General features: G+C 46.3%; 1 protein-coding gene across 1 annotated transcript in view; it reads right to left on the bottom strand.

Moving 5' to 3' along the window:
- The window catches only part of ptenb (phosphatase and tensin homolog B), a 32,030-nt gene extending 9,915 nt beyond the window's left edge, over positions 1–22,115 (bottom strand). The window contains exons 1-6 of the mRNA XM_056297186.1: positions 21,383–22,115; positions 12,869–12,953; positions 9,043–9,087; positions 8,783–8,826; positions 7,603–7,841; positions 5,566–5,707 (exon numbers count right to left, since the gene is read on the bottom strand). Coding sequence (XP_056153161.1) covers positions 5,566–5,707; positions 7,603–7,841; positions 8,783–8,826; positions 9,043–9,087; positions 12,869–12,953; positions 21,383–21,461 — 634 coding nt within the window. The 5' untranslated portion in view covers positions 21,462–22,115. The remainder of the gene's footprint in view (positions 1–5,565; positions 5,708–7,602; positions 7,842–8,782; positions 8,827–9,042; positions 9,088–12,868; positions 12,954–21,382) is intronic.
- Between the last annotated feature and the right edge of the window lie 832 nt (positions 22,116–22,947).

Raw genomic sequence — 22,947 nt, 5'->3', positions numbered from 1 at the left:
TGACATGAAAGTCATCATTAAAAGTAAAAATGTGAAATAGCTGTAAGTCTATAGCTATATTTTGCTAGGAAATAATGCAACATAATTGTATTAAATGTTTTGTATGTTGATGATACATTATGATACTAGATATTAAATAGGCACAATGAGTAGGATTTGTCAGTCCTCCCTGGCTCAACGACCCAAAAAAGACACACCCCCTGACCGCAGTTACCAGAACACATCCCAGTGTACAGGCCAACTCCACATCGGTCTTCATCCCCATCCTCACCTTTAATGCTCGCCAGCGGAGGGAAAACCAACCCCAGATTCACTCACCAAGCAGAGCTTGGCATTTCGCCTCGCTATATTTGGGGTTTTTCGGCACTGTGTTTGTCATTATTTATTTTATCCCCCCCCCCTTTTCTCCCCAATTGTATCCGGCCAATTACCCAACTCTTCCGAGCCGTCCCCGTTGCTGCTCCACCCCCTCTGCCAATCCGGGGAGGGCTGCAGACTACCACGTCTCCTCCGATACATGTGGAGTCGCCAGCTGCTTCTTTTCACCTGACAGTGAGCAGTTTCCCCAGGAGGATGTACCGCGTGGGAGGGCCACGCTATTCCTGCCACGCTATTCCTGCCAGTCCCCCCGAGCAGGCGCTCTGACCAACCAGAGGAGGCGCTAGTGCAGCGACCAGGACACATACCCACACCCGGCTCCCCACCTGCAGACACAGCCAATTGTGTCTGTAGGGACGCCCGACCAAGCCGGAGATACCACGGGGATTCGAACCGGCATTTGTCATTACTGTATTCCTCTTGGATGCGTGCTTATGATCTCGATCTGGCACCTGGTCACTACGTTTTTACAGTGTCCCGCTGCCCAAAGGTAAACGCCCAGAATCATCCCGTACACGGCAAAATAAGAAAACACAGGCAGAGGACAGGGTCTCCGCAGATACAGACACTGCCACACACATCTAGTGGGTCATAAGTGACGATTTAGCGGGATTATTTGTGTATGAGTCTGTACAGTTTTTTAGGAAAATCCTACTCATTCTGCCTCTAACATATGGGGTTGTAACAACATAAATTGTCTCATTTTTTTTCAACAATATCGATTTTAGAGCCAAATGTAATACATATCACAGGCATGTGTCAACAGGATAGAGTTATACAGGGGGATTACGTGGGTGTGTCAGTGTGTATGTATACATTAACTGTTTATGAGTGAAATTAAAGTAAATCTGATTTTTACCCCAGTGCCAATTCCCTCTCCTGAAGCCATGAGGAATCATCGGCTCGCTCTTGTTTTTAAGGGCTGAGTCTCCTTGGAGAGAGAGAGAGGTCAACACACTCACACACAGTTTCACTGGAGATATAGGGGGATGAGCTGGAGGGAGGATGGAACTCTTGAGGCTCAGGGGGAAATGGTTGAGTACCTTTTCAATACCATACATTGTCAACGACACAAAGATCCAACATGTGGCTATCGGCATATGTCATGCTAGGCTGCGACCCAAACCGGTGTTATCACAAGTCAGACTGACGCACAGGTTAAAAAAAGAACACAACCCCCCTTTTAAAGTGGGTACGGAATGCCTTAACAAACACCGCACAAACTCCCACCCATTCAATCTTTGCTCCTCCATTTTATTAATAGACTGAGAGTTAATAAAGACGGCGTACCTCTGGACTCGCATAATCCAAGTTCATCCCAGCCCATCCCACGATGCAACACAATGCAATCCCTGTTTCCAAACAGCCTTTGAACTAGCGAGGGCAGAGGTTAGCTTTTTTCCACGTGTCGGTCAAGCTAGCTAGTATTTACCCGAGGGTCAACGTTCATGTCTTAACTGTCCAGTCACAGGCTTTCGACCCAACTCATTATAGAACTTAGACAAACAAAAGCGGAGCAATTCAAAGTGCTCGGGGGTGTATAGTGCCATTATCTTTGAATGGTAAGGCCCCGGGGGTCACACCAGCAATTATGACCCCGATATTTTACACCAAATTCAGTTCTTTTGAATGGAATCAGTGGATTTGTTTCTGGCAGCGATGTAAACTCGTGAGAGGCGTTTCACATAGAGTTCAACTTTGCTGAACTTTGACATGCGAACCCGTGTCATCAACCAACTTTAAAACTGCTTTGACTGTGTTGCCCCTAGGGGGAAGTCCAAAATGGTCGAAATTTATAATTTTAGCAGTGTCATATCATCCAAATTTATCCAACTGCACTCTGCCAGAATTTAAATTGCTACACAAAAAAAATATGCGGCATGGTTTGCAGTCAGTTGAGAAGCAGAAGTAGACGGTCTAATTATGTTTAATTAATTTAGTGGTGTTTAGTGTTTTTGGTTGCCAAGCTTCTGGTGCTGCAAGGATACACAGAAAGTTTTTCACTCTTGACAATTTCTGGTGTAACTGAGGACTTGAAGAATGAGGCTTTTCACTGTGGGATGGCTGGTGAACTGACATGACCCTGACTTGAACCAGGATGTGGGATCCCTGCAGACTTCAAACCATTCTACTGTAGTAGTCTCTGAAGAATCACTGCCAGCCAGCAACCAAATTCTGGACATTTTTGGTTGTGCTTTTATAAGTGCATCTAGTCTAACTGCCACTTTATATGTTAAACAGGTATCACTTGGCGTCCAGGTAGCGTTGTGGTCTATTCCGTTGCCTACCAACATGGGGATCGTTTGATCGAATCCCCGTGTTACCTCCGACTTGGTCGGGCATCCCCACAGGCACAATTGGCCGTGTCTGCGGATGGGAAGTCGGATGTGGGTATGTGTCCTGCACTAGCGCCTCCTCTGGTTGGTCGGGGCGCCTGTTTGGGGGGGCTGGGGGAACTAGTGTGAGCCTCCCACGCGCTACGTCCTCCTGGTGAAACTCCTCACTGTCAGGTGAAAAGAAGCGACTGGCAACTCCACATGCATTGGAGGAGGCATGTGGTAGCCTGCAGCCCTCCCCGGATCAGCAGAGGGGGTGGAGCAGCGACCGGGACGGCTCGGACGAGTGGGGTAATTGGCAAAGTAAACTTGGGGAGAAAAAAAATCAACCCCCCCCCAAAAAAAAGGTATCACTTGGAGATTACAGTCTACTCTGTCCAATGAACTAGTAAGACAATGGCAAGTTGACGGGTTCCAAGATTTCCAAACTAAAGGGGCCGAGGTCAACATGTAAACTGCTGCCTCCCTTTGGAAACCACTGCATTCGGCCACATTAATCTACTAGCTAAGACAGTTATCTTAATTAACATGATCTACAACAAGTACTTCCAAACACCAATTTGGACTGAGAAAGATTAAAATTGGTCTTCATGATTGCTAAGGAGGAACAATCATGAAATTCCAGATTTGGGATGAAACTTCCGATTTTGTGATGTCTAAATATCACAAGGTTCCAGCAATAAAGGCTGAAATGGAAGACTTAAACTACCCCATTCTTCCAACCCGTCCCGGTCCCTGCTCCACCCACTCTGCCGATCCGGGGAGGACTGCAGACTACCACAGGCCTCCTCCGATACATGTGGAGTCGCCAGTTGCTTCTTTTCACCTGACAGTGAGGAGTTTCACCACGGGGACGTAGCACGTGGGAAGATCATGCTATTCCCCCTAGTTCCCTCTCCCTCCTGAATAGGCGTCCCGACCGACCAGAGAAGGCGCTAGTGCAGCGACCAGGACACATACCACATCCGGCTTCCTGCCCGCAGACATGGCCAATTGTGTCTTTAGGGATGCCTGACTAAGCTGGAGGTAACGTGGGGATTCAAACCGGCGATCCCCGTGTTGGCAGGCAATGGAATAGACTGCTACGCTACCCGGATGCCCTAACAGAAGGCTCTGTTCCCTATCTGTATCCATATTTAACGCTGAGCATAAACTAGGCCTAAGTGTGTGTGTGTGTGTGTGTGTGTGTGTGTGTGTGTTTGTGAGGCTATGACGCTACTAGGCCAGTGTTTGTGTCTACAACACAATAAAGGCGAGCAGTCACAGCAACGGAAGTGACAGAGCTGAACCTGTGAAAGCCAGTCACTGCTAGTAGTGGAGATGCTAGTAGCGGAGAACACGTTGCTGCGTGACCGTTATCCTCAATATTATGACTTGGGAATTGGCTAGATTTCAGAAAAGTTCATTTCTGAGATTGAAGATTGAAGTTGGGAGTTGTTTCCAACTCCTGCTAAAAGCAGGGAGAAGCTCCGAATTCCACGTTTACAATCTCAACAGAAAGGTGTAATCTACAGTGTTTTGTGACAGATGGGGGACTGGCCTCAATTTACTGTCAGCTCCACTGAATTTTTCCTTGAAAATTTCGACACAGGATGGCCGTGGCTGTCACACTTATCCTGTTTACACTCCCCTGTAACGCCCAAGCAATCTGCGGTTTCCATTTGAATCAATGTATTGAAAGGTAAACAACCCCAGCGCCTCGCTCCAGTGTAAATGTGTGTGTGAATATGTGTGCATGTGTTTAGTAAGGAGGGGCAGAGGGCCAGAAGCATGTGAACACAGTCCCAAGGGCAAAGACAAGGGCAGGCATGAAGAAATAAATAAATAAATTCTAAAGAAAGACTTAAGAAGAAACAGCAATACAAAGATAGCAGACAAAAGAGACAACAGGGGAGTCAGAGACAAGAGATAGAACCGCAGACAGAAATCTTTTGAGAGGTATTATGAAGGAAGGCTAATGCCATTAATCACTCCCTGAGAGGGCAGTTTCAGATGATGCCCCCTGGGCATTGCTTTAGATAGCCTAAACTCAATAGAGTAGAAATAAAATGAAAGAACCATGGCAATTAAACCACTTCCTATGTGACTCAAATCATACAGTCTCTTGTGTCTTTTAAGAACTTTGTATTGTGAAGAAGCATCTTTGTATTCCACACTGTATGGACCCCTTGACTTCAACTCTGGTCTTACCAACTACACGGTAATTGATATTGCAATGCGTTATGTGGTTTTCCCCACATTGCTATGGAGATAGAAAGGCATATCGAGGCCAGCCAATCAAATGACAGACATTTGATTCCTTTATCACTGCATAGTATCAACCAAACTTCGTCACAGTTTGCAGTACTTGGGAAAATAATTTTCTACAAATTTTCATGTCTGCACATCAGCATTACAAGCAGCATCCGCTTATTAGCCCTCTGTACTCTCTCAACTTATAAAAGCTCTCTGGTTGTACAAACTTCATGGTAAAAAACATAGCACAAAAAAAAGTGTAACTTAACGGCAATTAATCTTTGCACCTTTGCTACATGTTTCAACGGTCTTCTAGTGAGAAAGAAAATCCAAGCATACTTGCTTTAAAATATTAACAAAAGGCTGGACTTTTTGATCTATTCAAAACCTAGGGCTTTTCTGAACTAGCTAACTGTAGCAAGAACAACGGCTCCGCAATGGACAACCCTGTCTTGGAACAACAGTTCCTCATTGTTATTATTTTTATCATTAACAATAATAATAATAGTAAAAACAATAATTATAATACTAATAGAATTGGATGATAAGGCGGTCTGACAGCAACAAAGACAGATAAAGAGATAAACAAAAAATAAACAAAAATCCGAAGACTTACTGCACGTCCCTCCGGTGAACATCGGTACCGTTTCGAACACCATCTTATGGAACAGCAGTGCTACAGGTTTGTATTCTAGATGGTTCCTCAGTAAGTAGCTGTAGTAGTACACATACCTCCTCTGGCTAGGGATTGTTACACCCTATAGACACAAACAAGATTATGTTATTAGTAATTTGTAGAATAATCTCAAGCAAATCAATGGCTCAGTATAGCTGTCATGTCAAAATGCCTAGTATCCAGTTTGTTGATGGCTCAGCACTGACACACAGTATATTAGGGAATGTGAATGGGTTCAACTATGACCAGCAGCAATTTAAGGTGACTCAAGATTCCCTAAAATCAGCTTTTACAATGATGCATGCGGACAGTTACAAAAAGATGATTTTCAACTGGGCAAAATCTTTCTACAGGTAAGAAATCTTCACAGCCATGAATCTGGAGTCTATAGCTAAACGTGTACTCATGTGATTTGGGAATGAACTACAGCCCCACCCCTATGACTGCAAAACTTTTGCTTTAGAACACGGGTCAACAACCTAAGGCACGCAAGGCCATTAACACTGGCAAGTCAATAAAAAATGTTTTTTTAATATACCTTTTTTGATAATTTTTTTTATATCAAATAAAGCCTAATGGTGAACTAAATGAGCATCCATCCATCCATTATCCGAGCCGCATATCCTGCTCTCAGGGTCGCAGGGATGCTGGAGCCTATCCCAACAGTCATTGGGCAGCAGGTGGGGAGACACCCTGGACAGGCCGTCACGCTATCAAACAGGGCCGAAATACACACACATTCACACACACATTCATACCCAGGGACAACTTAGTACAGCCGATTCACCTGACCTACATGTCTTTGGACTGTGGGAGGAAACCGGAGCACCCGGAGGAAACCCACGCAGACACAGGGAGAACATGCAAACTCCCCACAGAGGACCAACCGGGACGACCCCCAAGGTTGGGACTACCCTGGGGCTCGAACCCAGGACCTTCTTGCTGTGAGGCGACCGCACTAACCACTGCGTCATCGTGTCGCCAACTAAACGAACAATTTGACTGAAAATAATTCTGAAATAATAAATTACGTCCCAAAAAATATGCCATTGCTTTTGACAGCACGACAGCGACACAAGTGACGGGGTCTTTCATGCCCCTCCCCCTCCCCCTTATCTGCCCACGAGCGCAGCATTACAGCGGTAGTGACAACGTAGCATAGCTAGCTAGCTTTCTGTTTTCCTTTATGTCAAATAAAACTGACCACGGCAGAAGCAAAAAAAAAAAGTCGGTTGTCTAATATTCGCCTCTTTCAGTCCTCGTGGACAAACGAATTCAGATTTATTTCAAGAAAGGACCGAGCTGTGTGCACTATCTGCTGTGAAAATGTTGTGTGTCGAACTTCAAGCGTAAAACGTCATTTTTAAATAAGGAACGAGACAAACTTCAACAGTAAGGCTGATAAAGCTGAATCAATCCGGAGGGCAGCGGCCCAGTACGGGAAGCAAAGCCGCGTGTTTACAACCCGGTGTGCCGCCCAAAACTAAGCTAGAGGGCATCTATAAAGTTGTACAGTGCATTGCTTAACACGGGAAACCATTCTCCGATGGAGACAATATAAAGGAGGCTTTCCTCAGCAGTTCGCAGGGCATATATGATGGGTTACCAAAGACACAATCATGAACAGGGTCAAATAAATGCCCATTTCTGTGAGAACTGTAGAGAGACGCATTACAGACATGGCTGAAAACGTAAGGCACCAGCAAACTCTTGCACAGAAAGATTCGTCAGTATTCATCGTAGCTCTTGACGAGTGTGGATGTAAAAAACGCTCTACATCTAGCAGTGGTTACCAGATATTGTGACAAACAAGAGTTGCACTAAATCGGTAAAAGTTGCACGGGACATCCAAAAAGATTGCCGATCCCTGCTTTAGACAGATCATGACAAGCCTTTTAAGACAAGCAACTGGATCACAATGATTTCTTAAGACTTTTCCCATACCAATAGAAAAACTCAAGTTAGCAAATGTCGTACCTTTTTGTCCCTAGTCCTGACTTCTCCGTAAAAATCCAAGGCCTCCTGTGCCTTGTGGAACTTGCCCCTGTGCAGCAGGTAGGCACAGATCATGACCCCTGTCCGACCCTTGCCAGCTTTACAGTGGATAGCAGCCACATGGTTCTCATCCTCACTCAGCCACTGGTCCAGATCCACACAAAATGGCTTAATTAGTTCCAACTGGGGAGGGTTGTGATCCTCAAATGGATATTGGGCCACTGGAGCGAAAGAGAAAGACGGAGCGAAAGAGACATTAACTTTAACAGAAGGGGGTCCAGTTGCCCTGAAGTTGGCATTCCAAGATCGACATAGAAAAACTCAATGGGGCAATTGTGTGCGTAACATTCTTCCCATCTACAGTTAGAATCACCGTACCCTTGGCAGAGATGCTCAACCTATGCTGGTATATGGTAAAATTACTGAGGGGCCAACAGTAGTCTCTTGTCTGTAATTGTACTGGGGAAGATCCCAGGAGTGGATGTGTGAAATTGCATAAAACTGTGGGATGCTTAAAAGGAGCATGCTTGTTTAGCAAACCTTCAAAAGACTTGTTAAATATTTTCAAGCACACTGACATTGACTTGTGGTTGTGTAACTAATGTATTCTGAATGAAGCTTTCCGCATCTCCACCCCCCTTTTTCTTCCCAATTGTACTTGGCCAATTACCCCACTCTTCCGAGCCGTCCCGGTCGCTGCTCCACTCCCCTCTGCTGATCCGGGGAGGGCTGCAGACTACCACATGCCTCCTCCGATACATGTGGAGTCACCAGCCGCTTCTTTTCACCTGACAGTGAGGAGTTTCACCAGGGGGACATAAAGAATGGGAGGATCAGACTATTCCCCCCAGTTCCCCCTCACCCCCTGAACAGGCGCCCCCGACCAACCAGAGGAGGTGCTAGTGCAGCGACCAGGACACATACCCACATCCAGCTTCCCACCCGCAGACACGGCCAATTGTTTGTAGGGACGCCTGACCAAGCCGGAGGTAACACAGAGATTCGAACCGGAGATCCCCGTTGTTGGTAGGCAACGGAATAGACCGCTACGCTACCCGGACGCCCCAGCTTTCAGCAACTTAACATTTATTGGTGACTCCTGTGTTGAATAATTATATTTAAAAACAGAAGATGGCAGTCTGAAATAGTGACGCCATCTTACCTCGACAGTTGAACTTTGCTGTATCATAGTTTCTCTCTGCACATCTGTGGACAAAGACAAGGGTTAGACTGCTGCTAATTAACTTAGCTAGGACACAAACAGCAAGGCTGGAAAACATAGCATGTCAAAGATTACCGATCTTAATAAAACAGCCAGATGTTGCAGAATGTTTGCTGAATAATGCAAAATGCTCAAATTCTGTTCTACACGACAATTTAAAGTATCATAAGCTGCATAGCGAGCTAACACAAAGTACTCACAGGTTGTAGATTTTGTAATGATTTTTATGTTTCGAATCAAGAAACCTAGGGGAGAGAGAGAGAGAGACAGATGTTGCTTTAACAAGACAATATGGCAGCTTTAGAGAAGCATGTTTAAATCTCGTATTAAGTTATGAAAATAAAGAAGTAAATCCTTTACAGAAAGCCAAGGGGAGGGATGAAGTGAAAGAGACAATGAAACAGAGCTCTGAGAAATGCGTCAACAGCTATGTTTTCATCCATCTGTTTTCTTTTTCAGGCTTTGAATAAAAGATGAAAATATAAGAAAAAAAAAATAAACAGAATGGAAAATATTGCAAAAATCCTTGCAAGGAAGAATTAATGCTTGCTTAAGGGTGGAAAAGTTAACATTTTGAGATTATGCACTAAACAACAATGAGGGCATCCATTCGATCCATCCATTATCCAAACCGCTTATCCTGCTCTCAGGGTCACAGGGATGCTGGAGCCTATCCCAGCAGTCATTGGGCAGCGACACCCTGGACAGGCCATCACAGGGCCAACACACACACTTTCACACCTATGGACAATTTAGTCTGACTGAGTCACCTGACCTACATGTCTTTGGACTGTGGGAGGAAACCGGAGCCCCCGGGGGAAACCCATGCAGACACGGGGAGAACATGCAAATTCCACACAGAGGACGACCCGGGACAACCCCCAACATTGGACTACCCCGGGGCTCGAACCCAGGACCTTCATGCTGTGAGGCGACCATGCTAACCACTGCGCCACCGTGAGGACAGACTTTGTGAATTTCTCCAGTGGAACGTAATTCTGGTCAATCTTTCTTGTTTCTGATGAAGTAGTTTTGCTGCAACCTGAGCACACTGATGTTTATTATACACTTAAAACTCACCTCCAGAAAGCACCTGATCGCATTGAACTTTTTTTTTTCTAACTTCCCAAGGGTTGACTTAAAGTTCGCTTTTAGGATAATTCTGTTTTTGTACAACGTGGGTCTTGTCTTTGTTTTTGACATTGAGCATATCAGTTATGTTATCATTTTACTCACTGGCTTCATTTTGAAGATCTTGGGATACAAGACCACCCAGCGCTTGTAAATTTTTATTATTATTTTTTTTTTGGATTTTTTTTTTCTCCCAAATTGTATCTGGCCAATTACACCACTCTTCCCGAGCCATCCCGGTCGCTGCTGCATCCCCTCTGCTGATCCGGGGAGGGCTGCAGACTACCACATGCCTCCTCCCATACATGTGGAGTCGCCAGCCGCTTCTTTTCACCTGACAGTGAGGAGTTTCACCAGGGGGCTGAAGCACGTGAGAGGATCACGCTATTCCCCCCAGTCCCCCCCCCACCCAAACAGGCGCCCCAATCGACCGACCAGAGGCGGCACTAGTGCAGCGACCAGGACACATACCCACACCCAGCTTCCCACCTGCAGACATGGCCAATTGTGTCTGTAGGGACGCCCGACCAAGCCGGAGGTAACACGGGGATTCGAACCAGCGATCCCCATGTTGGTAGGCAACGGAATAGACCACCACGTCACCCGGACGCCCCCAGCGCTCGTAATTAAGGATGTCCTGTTGTCCGGTAACGTGAGAGAGGGCACGAGAGAGAGAGAGAGAGAGAGAGAGAGAGAGAGAAGCGGTGGTCTTACGCTTTCTCAGTCTCTGCTTCATTAGAAATAAACAGACACATTTAAAGGCGTGTAAAGAAAGGGCGTCGCAGCGGTCTACCCCACTGCCTACCAACACAGGGCTTGCCGGTTACGCTACTTCACGTCATCAAAAGAAGAACTTTGATTTGGGACAATGGTTGTTAGGTCTGGGACAGCTGAAAGTTGAATTCGGGACAGTTGAAAGGACAGTGAGGAAAAAAGTTACAGTTCGAGCTCTGAAAGCATCGCTGGACAGTTTTCAAACAGCGTCTTGATGCCACTGAATAGGAGCATCAGACATGTTTCAAAAAGTCCAATTCAACCGTATTTGGAAGTGAAAACAAAGTGTATGTTAAAAGGTATTGGCTGGAATGTCCCAACATTATCAATGGTTGATTGGTTTACTGAGCTACTTCCTGGTTCAACCGTGCTGGAATGACCACCCTTTACATACTGTAGGAAGTAGTACTCACTGACTTCCTACACGGTCAGCACAATGGAGGAAGTCATGGATAATGAGCCACCATGAGGCACTAGCGATTTTTTTAATTTCACCCCTTTTTCTCCCCATTTGTACCCGTCCAATTACCCCATCCTTCCGAGCCATCCCGGTCGCTGCTCCGCCCCCTCTGTCGATCCGGGGAGGGCTGTAGACTACCACATGCCTCCTCCGATACACCTGGACTCGCCAGCCGCTTCTTTTCACCTGACAGTGATGAGTTTCACCAGGGGGACATAGCGCATGGGAGATCACGCTATTCCCCCCAGTTCCCCCTCACCCCCAGACAGGCGCCCCGACCGACCAGAGGGGCTACCACAGCAACCAGGACACATACCCACATCCGGCTTCCCACCCGCAGACACAGACAATTATGTCTGTAGGGATGCCCGACCAAGCTGGAGGTAACACGGGGATTCGAACTGGCGATCCCTGTATTGGTAGGCAACAGAATAGACCGCTACGCTAGCCGGACATCAGGTTTTTGTTGTTACTGAAAGGACAAGTTAAAGAATCATTTTCTGTGGCCCCATAAAACAATATTGTACAGCTGTTGTCCCGTGTCCAAAATCTCCAAAATAAAACCGGTGAGAAAAATGACATAATAACTGATATGCACGATGTCAAAAACAACAAAGACCCACGTTGTAAAAAAAAAAAAAAAAAAAAACCAACAGAATCATCCTTCGAAGCTTTGGTCCAAACAGCAGCACAAATGCGATTTTTTTTTCATATCCGATTTGAACCCGAGTGCTTTTCTTTAGCTTGTATAGCAACTAACACTTGGACTCTTCATCCATCCATCCATTATCCTAACCGCTTATCCTGCTCTCACGGCCGCGGGGATGCTGGAGCCTATCCCAGCAGTCATTGGGCGGCAGGCGGGGAGACATCCTGGACAGGCCGCCAGTCCAGCACAGGGCCCACACACACACACACATTCACACCTAAGGACAATTTAGTATGGCCAAGTCACCTGACCTGACCTACATGTCTTTGGACTGCGGGAGGAAACCGGAGCACCCGGAGGAAACCCACGCAGACACGGGGAGAACATGCAAACTCCACACAGAGGACGACCCGGGATGCCCCCCCCCCCCAAGGTTGGACTATCCCGGGGGCTCGAACCCAGGACCCAAACTGCATTTGTGTGTAGTTTGCTATCGGATTCAAACTGCATCTCTGAAAGACAGATCTCAGTTTGACTGCTCAAATCGGATCTCACGTATCTCCCATGATGCCACCTGGCAAGAGCGCAGCAGTGTATGTCCCACGGCCGTGACGCGTGGCGGACAAACGGGAAAACAGCTTTTCGCGGGTTCTTTCGCCGCAGGAAGACGCCTCAGCGGAGGCCAAACGCAAGAGGAAATCAGCGAGGACTGGCGCTGTCTCCATACCGACGGCTTACCAGGCCAAGCGCTGTTGGAAAACGCACCACTAGTCAAGCGTGCGCACCCGTGTTGTTGCAGTAGGAACCAACACCGCTACGCCAGCCACTAAAATCTGATCTCACCACGGTCAGTCTCAAAGGTTGGATTTGGAAAAAGCGTATCGGATGCGTCTGCCGTCTCAATGTGGCCGCGGATGTGGACACAACTACTCAGTGTCCAAACGTGCACAGGTCAGGAAGCCCAGAGGTCACGAGCTAGTGACTGAAAGATAAACACACGTTGTCGTCTTACCGTACGACGTCGTCTATGTTGTTTCGGTAGACCCCCTCTAGCCTCTCGGCGGGGAAGCCCATGGCGATGATGTTGGGGTAAATGTCTACACACACACAAAAAGGGTTAAGGACATTATAGACACAATGTTCCACCGTAAACGATGCCTTCCTCTCTCTCTTTCTCTCTCACTCTCACACACACACACACACACATGCCAGAGGAGTCAGAATGGATGGGTTCAACAAATTACTCAAATTTTCAGTTTTTCTCTTCCAGACTTCACATTCGATGAAGTCATCTGTCTCCTTCTGCACCTCTTTCCCCCCACTAAATCTCTCATTCCCACCCCTTTTCATCCTTTCTGCACCTCCTCCACACAAAACCAACTCCCCCTCCTTCCTCGGCTTTGGCCATTCTCTCTCTCTCTCTCTCTCTCTCTCTGAATGTCTTATCCCTCTCGCTATCTCTCTCTCCCCCCTCTGGCAAAACTCATGACATCATAGAACACTCATGACATCATAGACATGCCTGGTGGTGTGTAAGAAGAAGTGCGCCCATCTAACAGGTGGTGACACACCTCTCCATAAAACGACGTAAACCCGACACGCCGAGATTTTGTCCTGATTATTCAAAATGGGAAATAGTGGCGACTCTACCACGTAAATGTGAACGATACAGACAGAACACGAACCCAGGCGGTCTACCTGGCCGTTTCAACAGCTCTACTCCACTGGAGAAGCCCTCCGCTCTATTTGATTAAAAATGCATCAATAGGGGATCCGGGTGGCATGGCGGTCCGTTGCCTACCAACATGTGGATCGCCGGTCCGAATCCCCGTGTTACCTCTGGCTTGGTCGGCCATCCCTACAGGCACAATTGGCCGTGTCTGCGGGTGGGAAGGCGGATGTGAGTATGTGTACTGGTTGCTGCACTAGCGTCCCCTCTGGTCTGTCCAGGGCGCCTGTTCGGGGGGGGGGGGATAGTGTGATCCCCCCCACGCACTATGTCCCCCTGGCGAAACTCCACGCTCAGGTGAAAAGAAGCGGCTGGCGACTCCACATGTATCCGAGGAGGCATGTGGTAGTCTGCAGCCCTCCCCAGATCGGCAGAGGGGGTGGAGCAGCGACTGGGACGGCTCAGAAGAGCAGCGTAATTGGCCGGATATAAAATAAATAAATGAATGACTAATGGCCTTACTGACAGGGTTGGGCTGAAGCTGGATTGAGCAAGGTGAGCAATCCCCCCCCCCCCCATGTCTTCCTCCATCTCTGAAATGATGACATCATAGATATGAGTGCTGGTGTATGAACAGATTCAAGACAGCCAGTGCACAAGGACGCATCCTTCTCCTGGATTACAGCGCTCCGATGGTCCGCATTTTCCACTCTGAGAATTCCGACTCTGCAACAGCTCTTTTTACCCCGGCACTTCGGTGAAAGAGCAATTCCGCAAGCTAAAAGCAGCGTCTAAACTTGATAGTCACTGTTGCGCTCTCTGCTCTCTCACTCTTGCTTGTCCGCTCCCTCCTTAATCCTTTCCCTTCCTTCTCCTGCTTCCATCGCTCTGCTGTCAGAGGGGCGGTACGTGATATCCACCACTTCAATTCTATTTGACTCAGAGCCGTGACAAGGTTCTAGGGAAGTGTTTGCCCAAGCAGACAGGCAAAATGGCAAATACCCTTTCAATTCACCCCCCCTTTTTTTCCTGTCGCAAGGATTTCGTTCTCCTATCCCCCAATATCCCCTCACCTTTTTCTCTGAAAATATCTCTTCGTCTAGGTCCTCAACTTCCATATCATCCTTCTGTCACTCTCCAGGATCAGAGTCTGTTTTTCTCACTCTCGCCCTTTTCGATTTCTCTCCACTCACTCCTCTTTTCTACCAGATTTGCCCCCCCCCCCATATCTCTCTTACCCCTTTTTTCTCCCACTCCTTCCCTTTCTACAATGCTTTTCCTCACAATAACCCCCCCTCCCCTTCTCGTCCCTGCATCTCTTTGTGTCCATCTTCACCATCACTCTCCGGCTCAGGCGAAGGGAGGAGAAGGGAGGCGAAGGGATGGCGAAGGGAGGAGAGCAAGGAGCTCTCCTCCCTTCGCCATCTATCCATCTCTACTCTCACCCATTACCGCTCCTCCCTGTCTTTGTCTCTCCTCTTGGCCCCATCTCTTCCCCTTTTCGCCTCAGGTAAAAATGATGTCATACGCCGTGCATGCTGGTGTGTGAACTGAAGCTCAGCCTCTCCTCCCGGTTCACAGCAGCGATGTTTCAAGACGCACACATGATCGCTTTAGTGCCTCAACAATTGTTGCCATCTTGACTTCACAGCAGCACAGTCTGTCTGAAGCAGCTGACTGATTACTTTTTTGGGGGGAGGGGGTCCCCCCCCCTTTTCTCCCCAATTGTACTTGGCCAATTACCCTATTTTCCGAGCCACCCCGGTCGCTTCTCCGCCCTCTCTGTCGATCCGGGGAGGGCTGCAGACTACCACATGCCTCCTCCCACACGTGGCATCACCAGCCACTTCTTTTCACCGGACAGTGAGGGGTTTCACCAGGGGGAAGTAGCGCGTGGGAGGATCACGCTATTCCCCCTCCCCCCCGAACAGGCGCCCCGACCAACCAGAGGAAGCGATAGTGCAGCCAACACGACACATACCCACATCCTTCTTCCCACCCGCAGACACGGCCAATTGTGTCTGTAGGGATGCCCGACCAAGCCGGAGGTAACACGGGGATTCGAACCAGCGATCCCCATGTTGGTAGGCAACAGAATAGACAGCCATGCTACCCAGACGCTCAAACAGAAGGCGCTTTCCCTATCTGTAGCCGTATTTAACGCTGAACATAAATACAGCCTCCTCCGATACATGTGGAGTCGCCAGCCGCTTCTTTTCACCTGACAGTGAGGAGTGAAAGTGTGACCCACACTTCCATTTGTTATACAGCCAGAGACTAATAGCAAACAGCAAAGAAACAATGAGAAATCAAACAACGGTTTGCAACGTCCACACCACAAAACGTTACAGCTTTTCTGTATCCCTTTTCATCCTGGAAGGCATCCAGGACAGCTTGCTAAAACAAGGTAGGGTGGTACTGACCGTAATACCTCGTCTACATCTCGACTTTGAAGGCAGAGAAAATGTTTAATTTGATTCAAATAACTGAATTGTGATCATTAACATCTACTCTTCTTTCAGCCTAACTGGTTTCTACGATCCCTCTTAAAAAAAGAAAAAGAAAAAGAAAAATCTAGGTTACAAAGGGTTACACAGGAATCCGCAGCCAACGTCGTCTTGCAGCTTCTTCTCGTCTGGCTAACGACGACGAGGAACGTGGCATGTCTGGTGGCACGTTCCTAGCGCTCGCCGTGCTGCGGGTTCAAATCTTGCCTTGCTCAGGAGCCTGGCTGTCCATTACGTCTAAAACAGGACCCTTTTCATAATCCAAGAGCTGAAGAATGAAGAAATTACGTAAAATAAACACCACAGAATGCTCTATGGCAACTCGACAGAAACCGCAGTAGAAACCGGGTAAAGGCTGAAAAGCGTGGCAGGGTAATGGAATAATTAACAGATTGTGCTTTTGTCCTGTTCTAATTTCTGGTGCCTTCCTTGATTTTCACTAGGGAGCTCTTCCTCTCTCCTCCACTAACAGAATAATTGAATTATGCATGCCAAAATGACCTATTTTGTCAAGCTAGTCCCACTACTCAGCACCGCATCATACATCGCCTTTCACATAACTCGTCTAAAAAAAGCCAACTTTTTAAATAATTATGATTATTGTCATGAACCACGCTCAACACTTTTGACACAGAAATTGGTTATAAATGAATTAATGGATAAATGGATTAGCAAGTTATGCGTACCAGAATGACCCATTTAGTCAAGGCACTGCAGTTAGTCAAGGATGCTGCATGAGTTAAATACTGTCGCCTACACTGTGTATCCATCTGAAACGTTAAGATCTCCAACAATGCATCTTTTTTTTTTCCCCTTCACAGACCTTGAATGGCACCGTCATCCATGTGAAAAAAAAAAACTCATTAAAATTATGTCAACATGCTATTTTGGGGGCACTGAACTTTGTCTATTCTTCCTGCCAGTAAACCGGAAGGTACAGCCACAACTCGGAATTCCATAATCTTAGATTCTAATCTGAAAATCTGTAAATGTAGTGAATTTGGGGGGGGGGCAGCCCCGGAGCCACCACAGCTGGGACGCAAACCCATGTCTCCTGCACCACAGGCGACGTTAACCAGTCGACTAAACGGTCCGACCCGTTAGCCAAGGGCTAGCGAGTCTATTTATCCATGAACGTTACACTACATCCCCCTCCGCCCCCGAGAAGCGCGTCCCCCGTGCTTCAGCATACCAGCTCCCTCACGCCCCTGGGTGCACACGCTTTCCGATGGCCTCACCATCCCACTTCTGACACCAATGTAGCGAATTCGGGGGGGGGGGCAGCCCGGGAACTGCTGCAGCCAGGACGCGAACCCGGATCTCCCTCACCACGGGTGACACCAGTCAACTAACGGGTCCGACCCTTTAAATGTGACTGGTGATACTTTCCGAACAAGTTTGTGACTGGGGAAAAAAAAAAAACACTATTGGATTTTAAAGTGCCCAAAATACAAACAAAAAAAAAAAAAAACAAATACACTTTGGTATCAATAAGGATGTGATATGCTAATGTATACATAAAAAAAAAGAATTAGGCTCGATGGTGTCTCAAGATGATAATCCAAGTAATTCGGACCAAATTTATCACCAAAGAATACCGCCCAATAATCTCAACTGTAATACATGTTTTATTCTTCATAAAGAATCAGATTAACAGTTCAAAAACCAAAAATCTTTTCCTCCAATATGCATCATTATTCCACAATAACAAAAACCCTCAAGAAGCTCCACTGATCTAACTGGCTATTAAAGATTTTTTTTCCCCCTCAGCTGACATTCAACTGGGACCGCCACTGTGCAGGCACTCCAAATGCAAACCTCATATGAAGCTGGTTTCTTTGGTCAACACCATCAGCAGCGACGTTGGGCTGGGCAAGCTAATCCTCCATCCTCCATGACAAACGGCTTGGCAATGTCTGCTATTAATGGTAACTATAAGTGTCGTTCAAAATACTTATAATCTTACAGTTTACATTAGGGGTTGTCATCAAACACTTTTCCAGACAGAGAGTCTCTCTTAAGCAAGGGTCTTTTATATATTATTGACAACTCGGTAGTTGTGAAGTTCTCAAAACTGCTTAATGAATATTGGATTCTCCCATCTTTAACAACCTCTTCTACGACAGCATCCAATATTCTTAGAAAGTTTTGTTATCTGTAACGCATTGGTGCATTATTCCAAAATGTCCGAAGCCTCTAAATCTATTCTTTAATAGGTCGTAACTGGATGCGGTTTTAATCTTATCATTGTCAATCTGACTTCTCTACCTCATATCAGCCTGTTCTAACTTCCGTGGCGTATCGCCACAGAGCTCTCTACATTGTGATTTTTTTACCCCAGGGAATTCCAAGACATGCCATTTCCAAAACGTGGCACCTTTGTTCAGGTAGTGGCCTAGTTCTCCACGACCCTCATTTGCCTTACTCAAACATCCTGTGTTTGAATGGTGACATTTTGGATTGATGCCGCTGGACAGTTTCCTGACAAGCCATCTAAATTTGCTCTCAATGACTACCGGTGCATTGTTCAGTAATTCCTTGGGTCTCTGGACTGGATTCCAACACCGGTCTCCTATCAGGACTCTAGTGAGTCTAATGACCCTTTCAAAAGTAGTACTGTCAACTGACAGTTCGCTACTTTGTTCACAAGGAATTTCCCTTCCTTCTAACTAAGCACTTTCAGGTTCAAAGGAACAGATGCAAGGTGTCCAGTCATTCTGCATCTACAGCTTCCTGTAGATGCAACGAGAATGAGAATCCTTCTCAGATTTCTCAGGAGTAACTGAAATTCTCGACCTTCTTTCTTCCTACTGCAGTTACTTTTCTTATCAAAAGACATAAAAGTTTACTACTTCCATTCGTACTACTTGCAAATTTGCGCTTTTCTTCAATGGAACTGCATTTACTAAGTTATTCTAATTGGCACTGCACAGAAATAGGCTTTTGGGATCCAAAATGTGGCACATTGACACCGAGTAATCCTGTGCATTACAGGACAAAACTGCCACTACAGTATCAGAGGACTGCTGCTTGTTGTTATTCCTGTCAGCGTTGTTTCAAATGACTGCACACAGTTATGGTTTTGCCAGTTTCCCTTGAAAGGTTCCATGCACTCCACATGTATTACATCCAGGCTGTTATAATTGCTTATCTATCACCCTCCTCTGAACCCTACAGTGAAATCTATGCATTCTAGGGGCCCATAATCCATTTGACCAGATGATATGCAAGATTTCATTTCAGGTGTTTAATGAGTAAAAACCTGTGGTCTCTATACTCCTAAATCATGCAAAACATTGCATTTCTCAGTTTGTAAAACTCCCCAGTTTTGGGTCAGATTGGCCGTTCTCTCTCAGCTTTCCACTTCCTTTTAGCAAAAAGTTGATACCTTCATTACCAACAGCCAAATGGTGGAAAATCTTGGCTGTGGTTGGCATGTTTGTCTACTGTAATAGCCAGTTTGGCAGGTATCCAACCAGGCTCTTTCCTCTTCTAAAAAGCACCTTTTCTGGAAAAATAGCAAAAGTGGACTGGTAGAATGTATAATCTCCACCTATCACTGCAGCTGATAAATGAAAGGGTTACGTTTCTTCTGTGAAAAAGAATCAGGGGAAATCACATATCTCCTTGTTAAACCTAACTTGCAAAGGATCTATTGTTGGCTGAGCTACTGTGACCTTTGGTCCAAGTGAATCCTCCCTTACTACAATATTTATGCATGTTTCCACCAATTTAATTCTCGGGCTGATGATTCCTAGAAGAGGAACATGGGGCGGGGGGGGGGGGGGTTCAGCAACAGTGCCATGTTTCAACTGATACTAGCACATACAACCAAATATATGTAATCACATATAGATGTGACACAAAGCACAATCTCACTGTCACGTGCATAAAGACATCCCCTGCCACTGCCTACCACAAAATGGATTTTACAATATCAAATGGAACCAAATGGTTGTGGCAACTGCCACAGTTTCCCAATGTAATTTAATTAGTTATCAACACATCACCTTTAACAACTTGGAATAAACTTGACAGGGCCCGATCACTGTATGAGGCTGATCGCACTTAATAACAAAAACCAAGTGATCTGTTTGCACACCGGCTGACTGAATTTTTTTAACTCACATACATTACATTAACATAAAAATTCTATATACTTGGAAACCCATGGATTGGATATAGAAATAAAAAGTCTAATAAACAGACAACACCAAACTTGTAATTACACTGCTTTTCTTAAGTCAAATTCCTTGCATCTGAAAACTGAACTTGGCAAATAAAAGATTCTTGCTCTGATCATGATGAATAAAAGACTTTTTCCCAAGTGGTTGCCGGAGGGTCTTAACTTGGGGCAAAGTTATTGTTTAAGGCCAACGCCGAAAATCCTGACTAACTAACTGCACGATTGCTGACACTTTCGTGCTCCTCTTGTCTTCTATCTCACGATATTATATCTCTTTCATTTGTCGATGCCCAAGCAAGTTTCAGGCAACACTACCGAGCTAATGTGCCTCTAAATGCACTCAAGACTGTCAGCTTCACTGCATTTTGCTGTGGCACTGAGGCAAATCTAGCTTTACCTCCAGTTATCAAGGTAACAAGGTTGATTCCCATAGAAGGGAAGCATTTATTGTTCGCCAGCTGGTCACCCGTACAGAAAACAAGTCTAACAGCATTAGAGCTGCTGGGTATAAGGTTACCAATATTCATGGTGCAAGCTCATAACTATGCCCAGCGTGATCAATTACTGCAAAACGGACGTCAATAAACCTATTGACTGACAGATTGAAACAGCTCGCGATGCTGCACATTTTGACAGCAACATCAGCTACAGATTTAGCCCTTGACCCCCCAGGAAAGGACAGCGACTTTGCAACGCAAATGTTCTGCACACAACTGAAAACTCCTTTTTTCTTCTTTTCTTTACAACGTGGAATTGCTAGTCTGATCGGCTGAAAGCTAGGTCATGTTTCAACTCCGTCTAACCTAACGTGCTCGGCGTTATCTAACCAGTTAGCTAGCACTCACGTCGGCGCTCCTGCTGATGCAACGCCAGCAGAGCCACTGACACACCGCTTTAGCCTAGCCGGCTAACCCCAGCTACTCCGGTGCAGCAAACACGAACAACGGCAAAAACACCACCTGCAAACACCGCCTGCCGACCGCCACAGTCACTCCCATCGCAAGCCATTTAATCATCCCAACCATTTAATCAACCCCCGCCGGGTAAAACCACGAATCGAGATACGTGCTAGCACTAGCCAGCTAGCTAAGCGGCGCTGGCTAGCTAACCAGATCGGTCCTTGCATGACAGCGAGCTGAACAACAACACACAAAAAAAGGATACAGGTCAGGTCCAGATCGAAGCCGTCCTCCTGGTATCGCCTTTTGTTTCGGCTTACTATCTCCTTGATAATGGCAGCCATGTCGGGGCCTCGGGCTCCTCGGAAAGGTCCGCAGAATTGTGGAAAAAAATGTCGTCGCCTCCTTTTGTATGAAACGCTGCCAATAGTTCTCCCTCGCTGTAAGGGGGGTTTTTAAACGGCGTCGGGGTCCGTGCGGACAGGAGCTAGCTGTGACAGCTAGCTCGAAGCTAGCAAGCCAACGCTCCCTTACTTCCAAGGGGATGGCTTTTATTTTATTTCATTTTTTTTACATAAATGAGAAGAACAGCTCGATCCTTTTCTTTTTTTTTCTTCTTCTTCTTCTTCTCAGAAGTTATTAGCTGCGCGAAACGGCCGAGCTGGAAAGCATCCCCCTTCTCCTTTCAACTCGGCTCGGTCGAAGTATAGGCTAGCTAAGCCGGCGTGCTAGCTGACAGCTGGCCCGGCCCTGGGCGCTTGTCCTCGGACTCAAAACCAGGAAACGTCGTGGCCTGCTCCCGACGGCGGGCCCGGATTTCCACCAGGTCCCTCGAAACCATCCGGGATTTTGATGTGAGCGATACTCCAGTTCTCCGGGCGTCGCGTTAATCCGAACCGGCTATCCCGACCCTTCGACTCCGCCGAGGACGCCGTGGTTGAACGCAGATAAGCGGAGAGAAAACCTCTCCGGGTGAAGCTTTGCCTGGGGGGAGAAAAAAAAAAGAAGCCCAAGAGCGACCGACTTGACGCTACGGCGACTACCTGCTGCTACTTGTTTAGCTTGCCGCTAAGCGAACGCAGCCTGCCAGCGAAACAGGGTTGCCAGATTGTGACGCTACTTAACCCCCCCCTTCTGCTACACGTTACCGTGTCAAGCGACACCGAAACCCAACGTAAAGCAAACGGGTTTGCGCACGATCTGGCATCCCCTGTGAGTCGAGGCTAAATCAGTGTTTCTCAAGCGGGGGTCCGCGGACCCCTAGTGGTCCGTGGTGTAATTGCAAGGGGTCCGTGAAAATAAAATATCTTTAAAAAAAAAAGATCCTATGACATTTATAGAAATAGGATTATTTTACTCAAATGTGACTGAGACCTTTATCTACCTGAACTATAAAGGGTAACAGGACTTTTTTCTCTAATGACATCTGTTTCACAAGTGTAATTTATTGTATTTTAATAAGAGATCTCGCTCCCGTTTGCATTGTTAAAAGTTACTGCATAAGAATTCTGTTGTTACATATATCTGAAAGTTACTGAATACATATTCTGTTTTGTTACATATATCTGAAAGTTACTGAATACATATTCTGTGTTGTTACATATATCTGAAAGTTACTGAATACATATTCTGTTTTGTTACATATATCTGAAAGTTACTGCATAAGAATTCTGTTTTGTTAACTATATCTAAGTTACAACTGAAAGCTCTTATTTTTGCCCCAAAGAGTGAATAAATGCTATAATGCAATTTAAAATGCAGTTTCTACTGTTTCTATCAAATTGCAACCCCCCTCCCCCAAGATCAGATGGAGGGGTCCTCAGGGTAGAT

Source organism: Lampris incognitus, chromosome 17 (genome assembly GCF_029633865.1).
Source record: "Lampris incognitus isolate fLamInc1 chromosome 17, fLamInc1.hap2, whole genome shotgun sequence".
NCBI lineage: Eukaryota > Metazoa > Chordata > Actinopteri > Lampriformes > Lampridae > Lampris > Lampris incognitus.
Note: the sequence above shows the minus strand (reverse complement) of the source record. Positions and strands in the feature narration are given on the sequence as shown.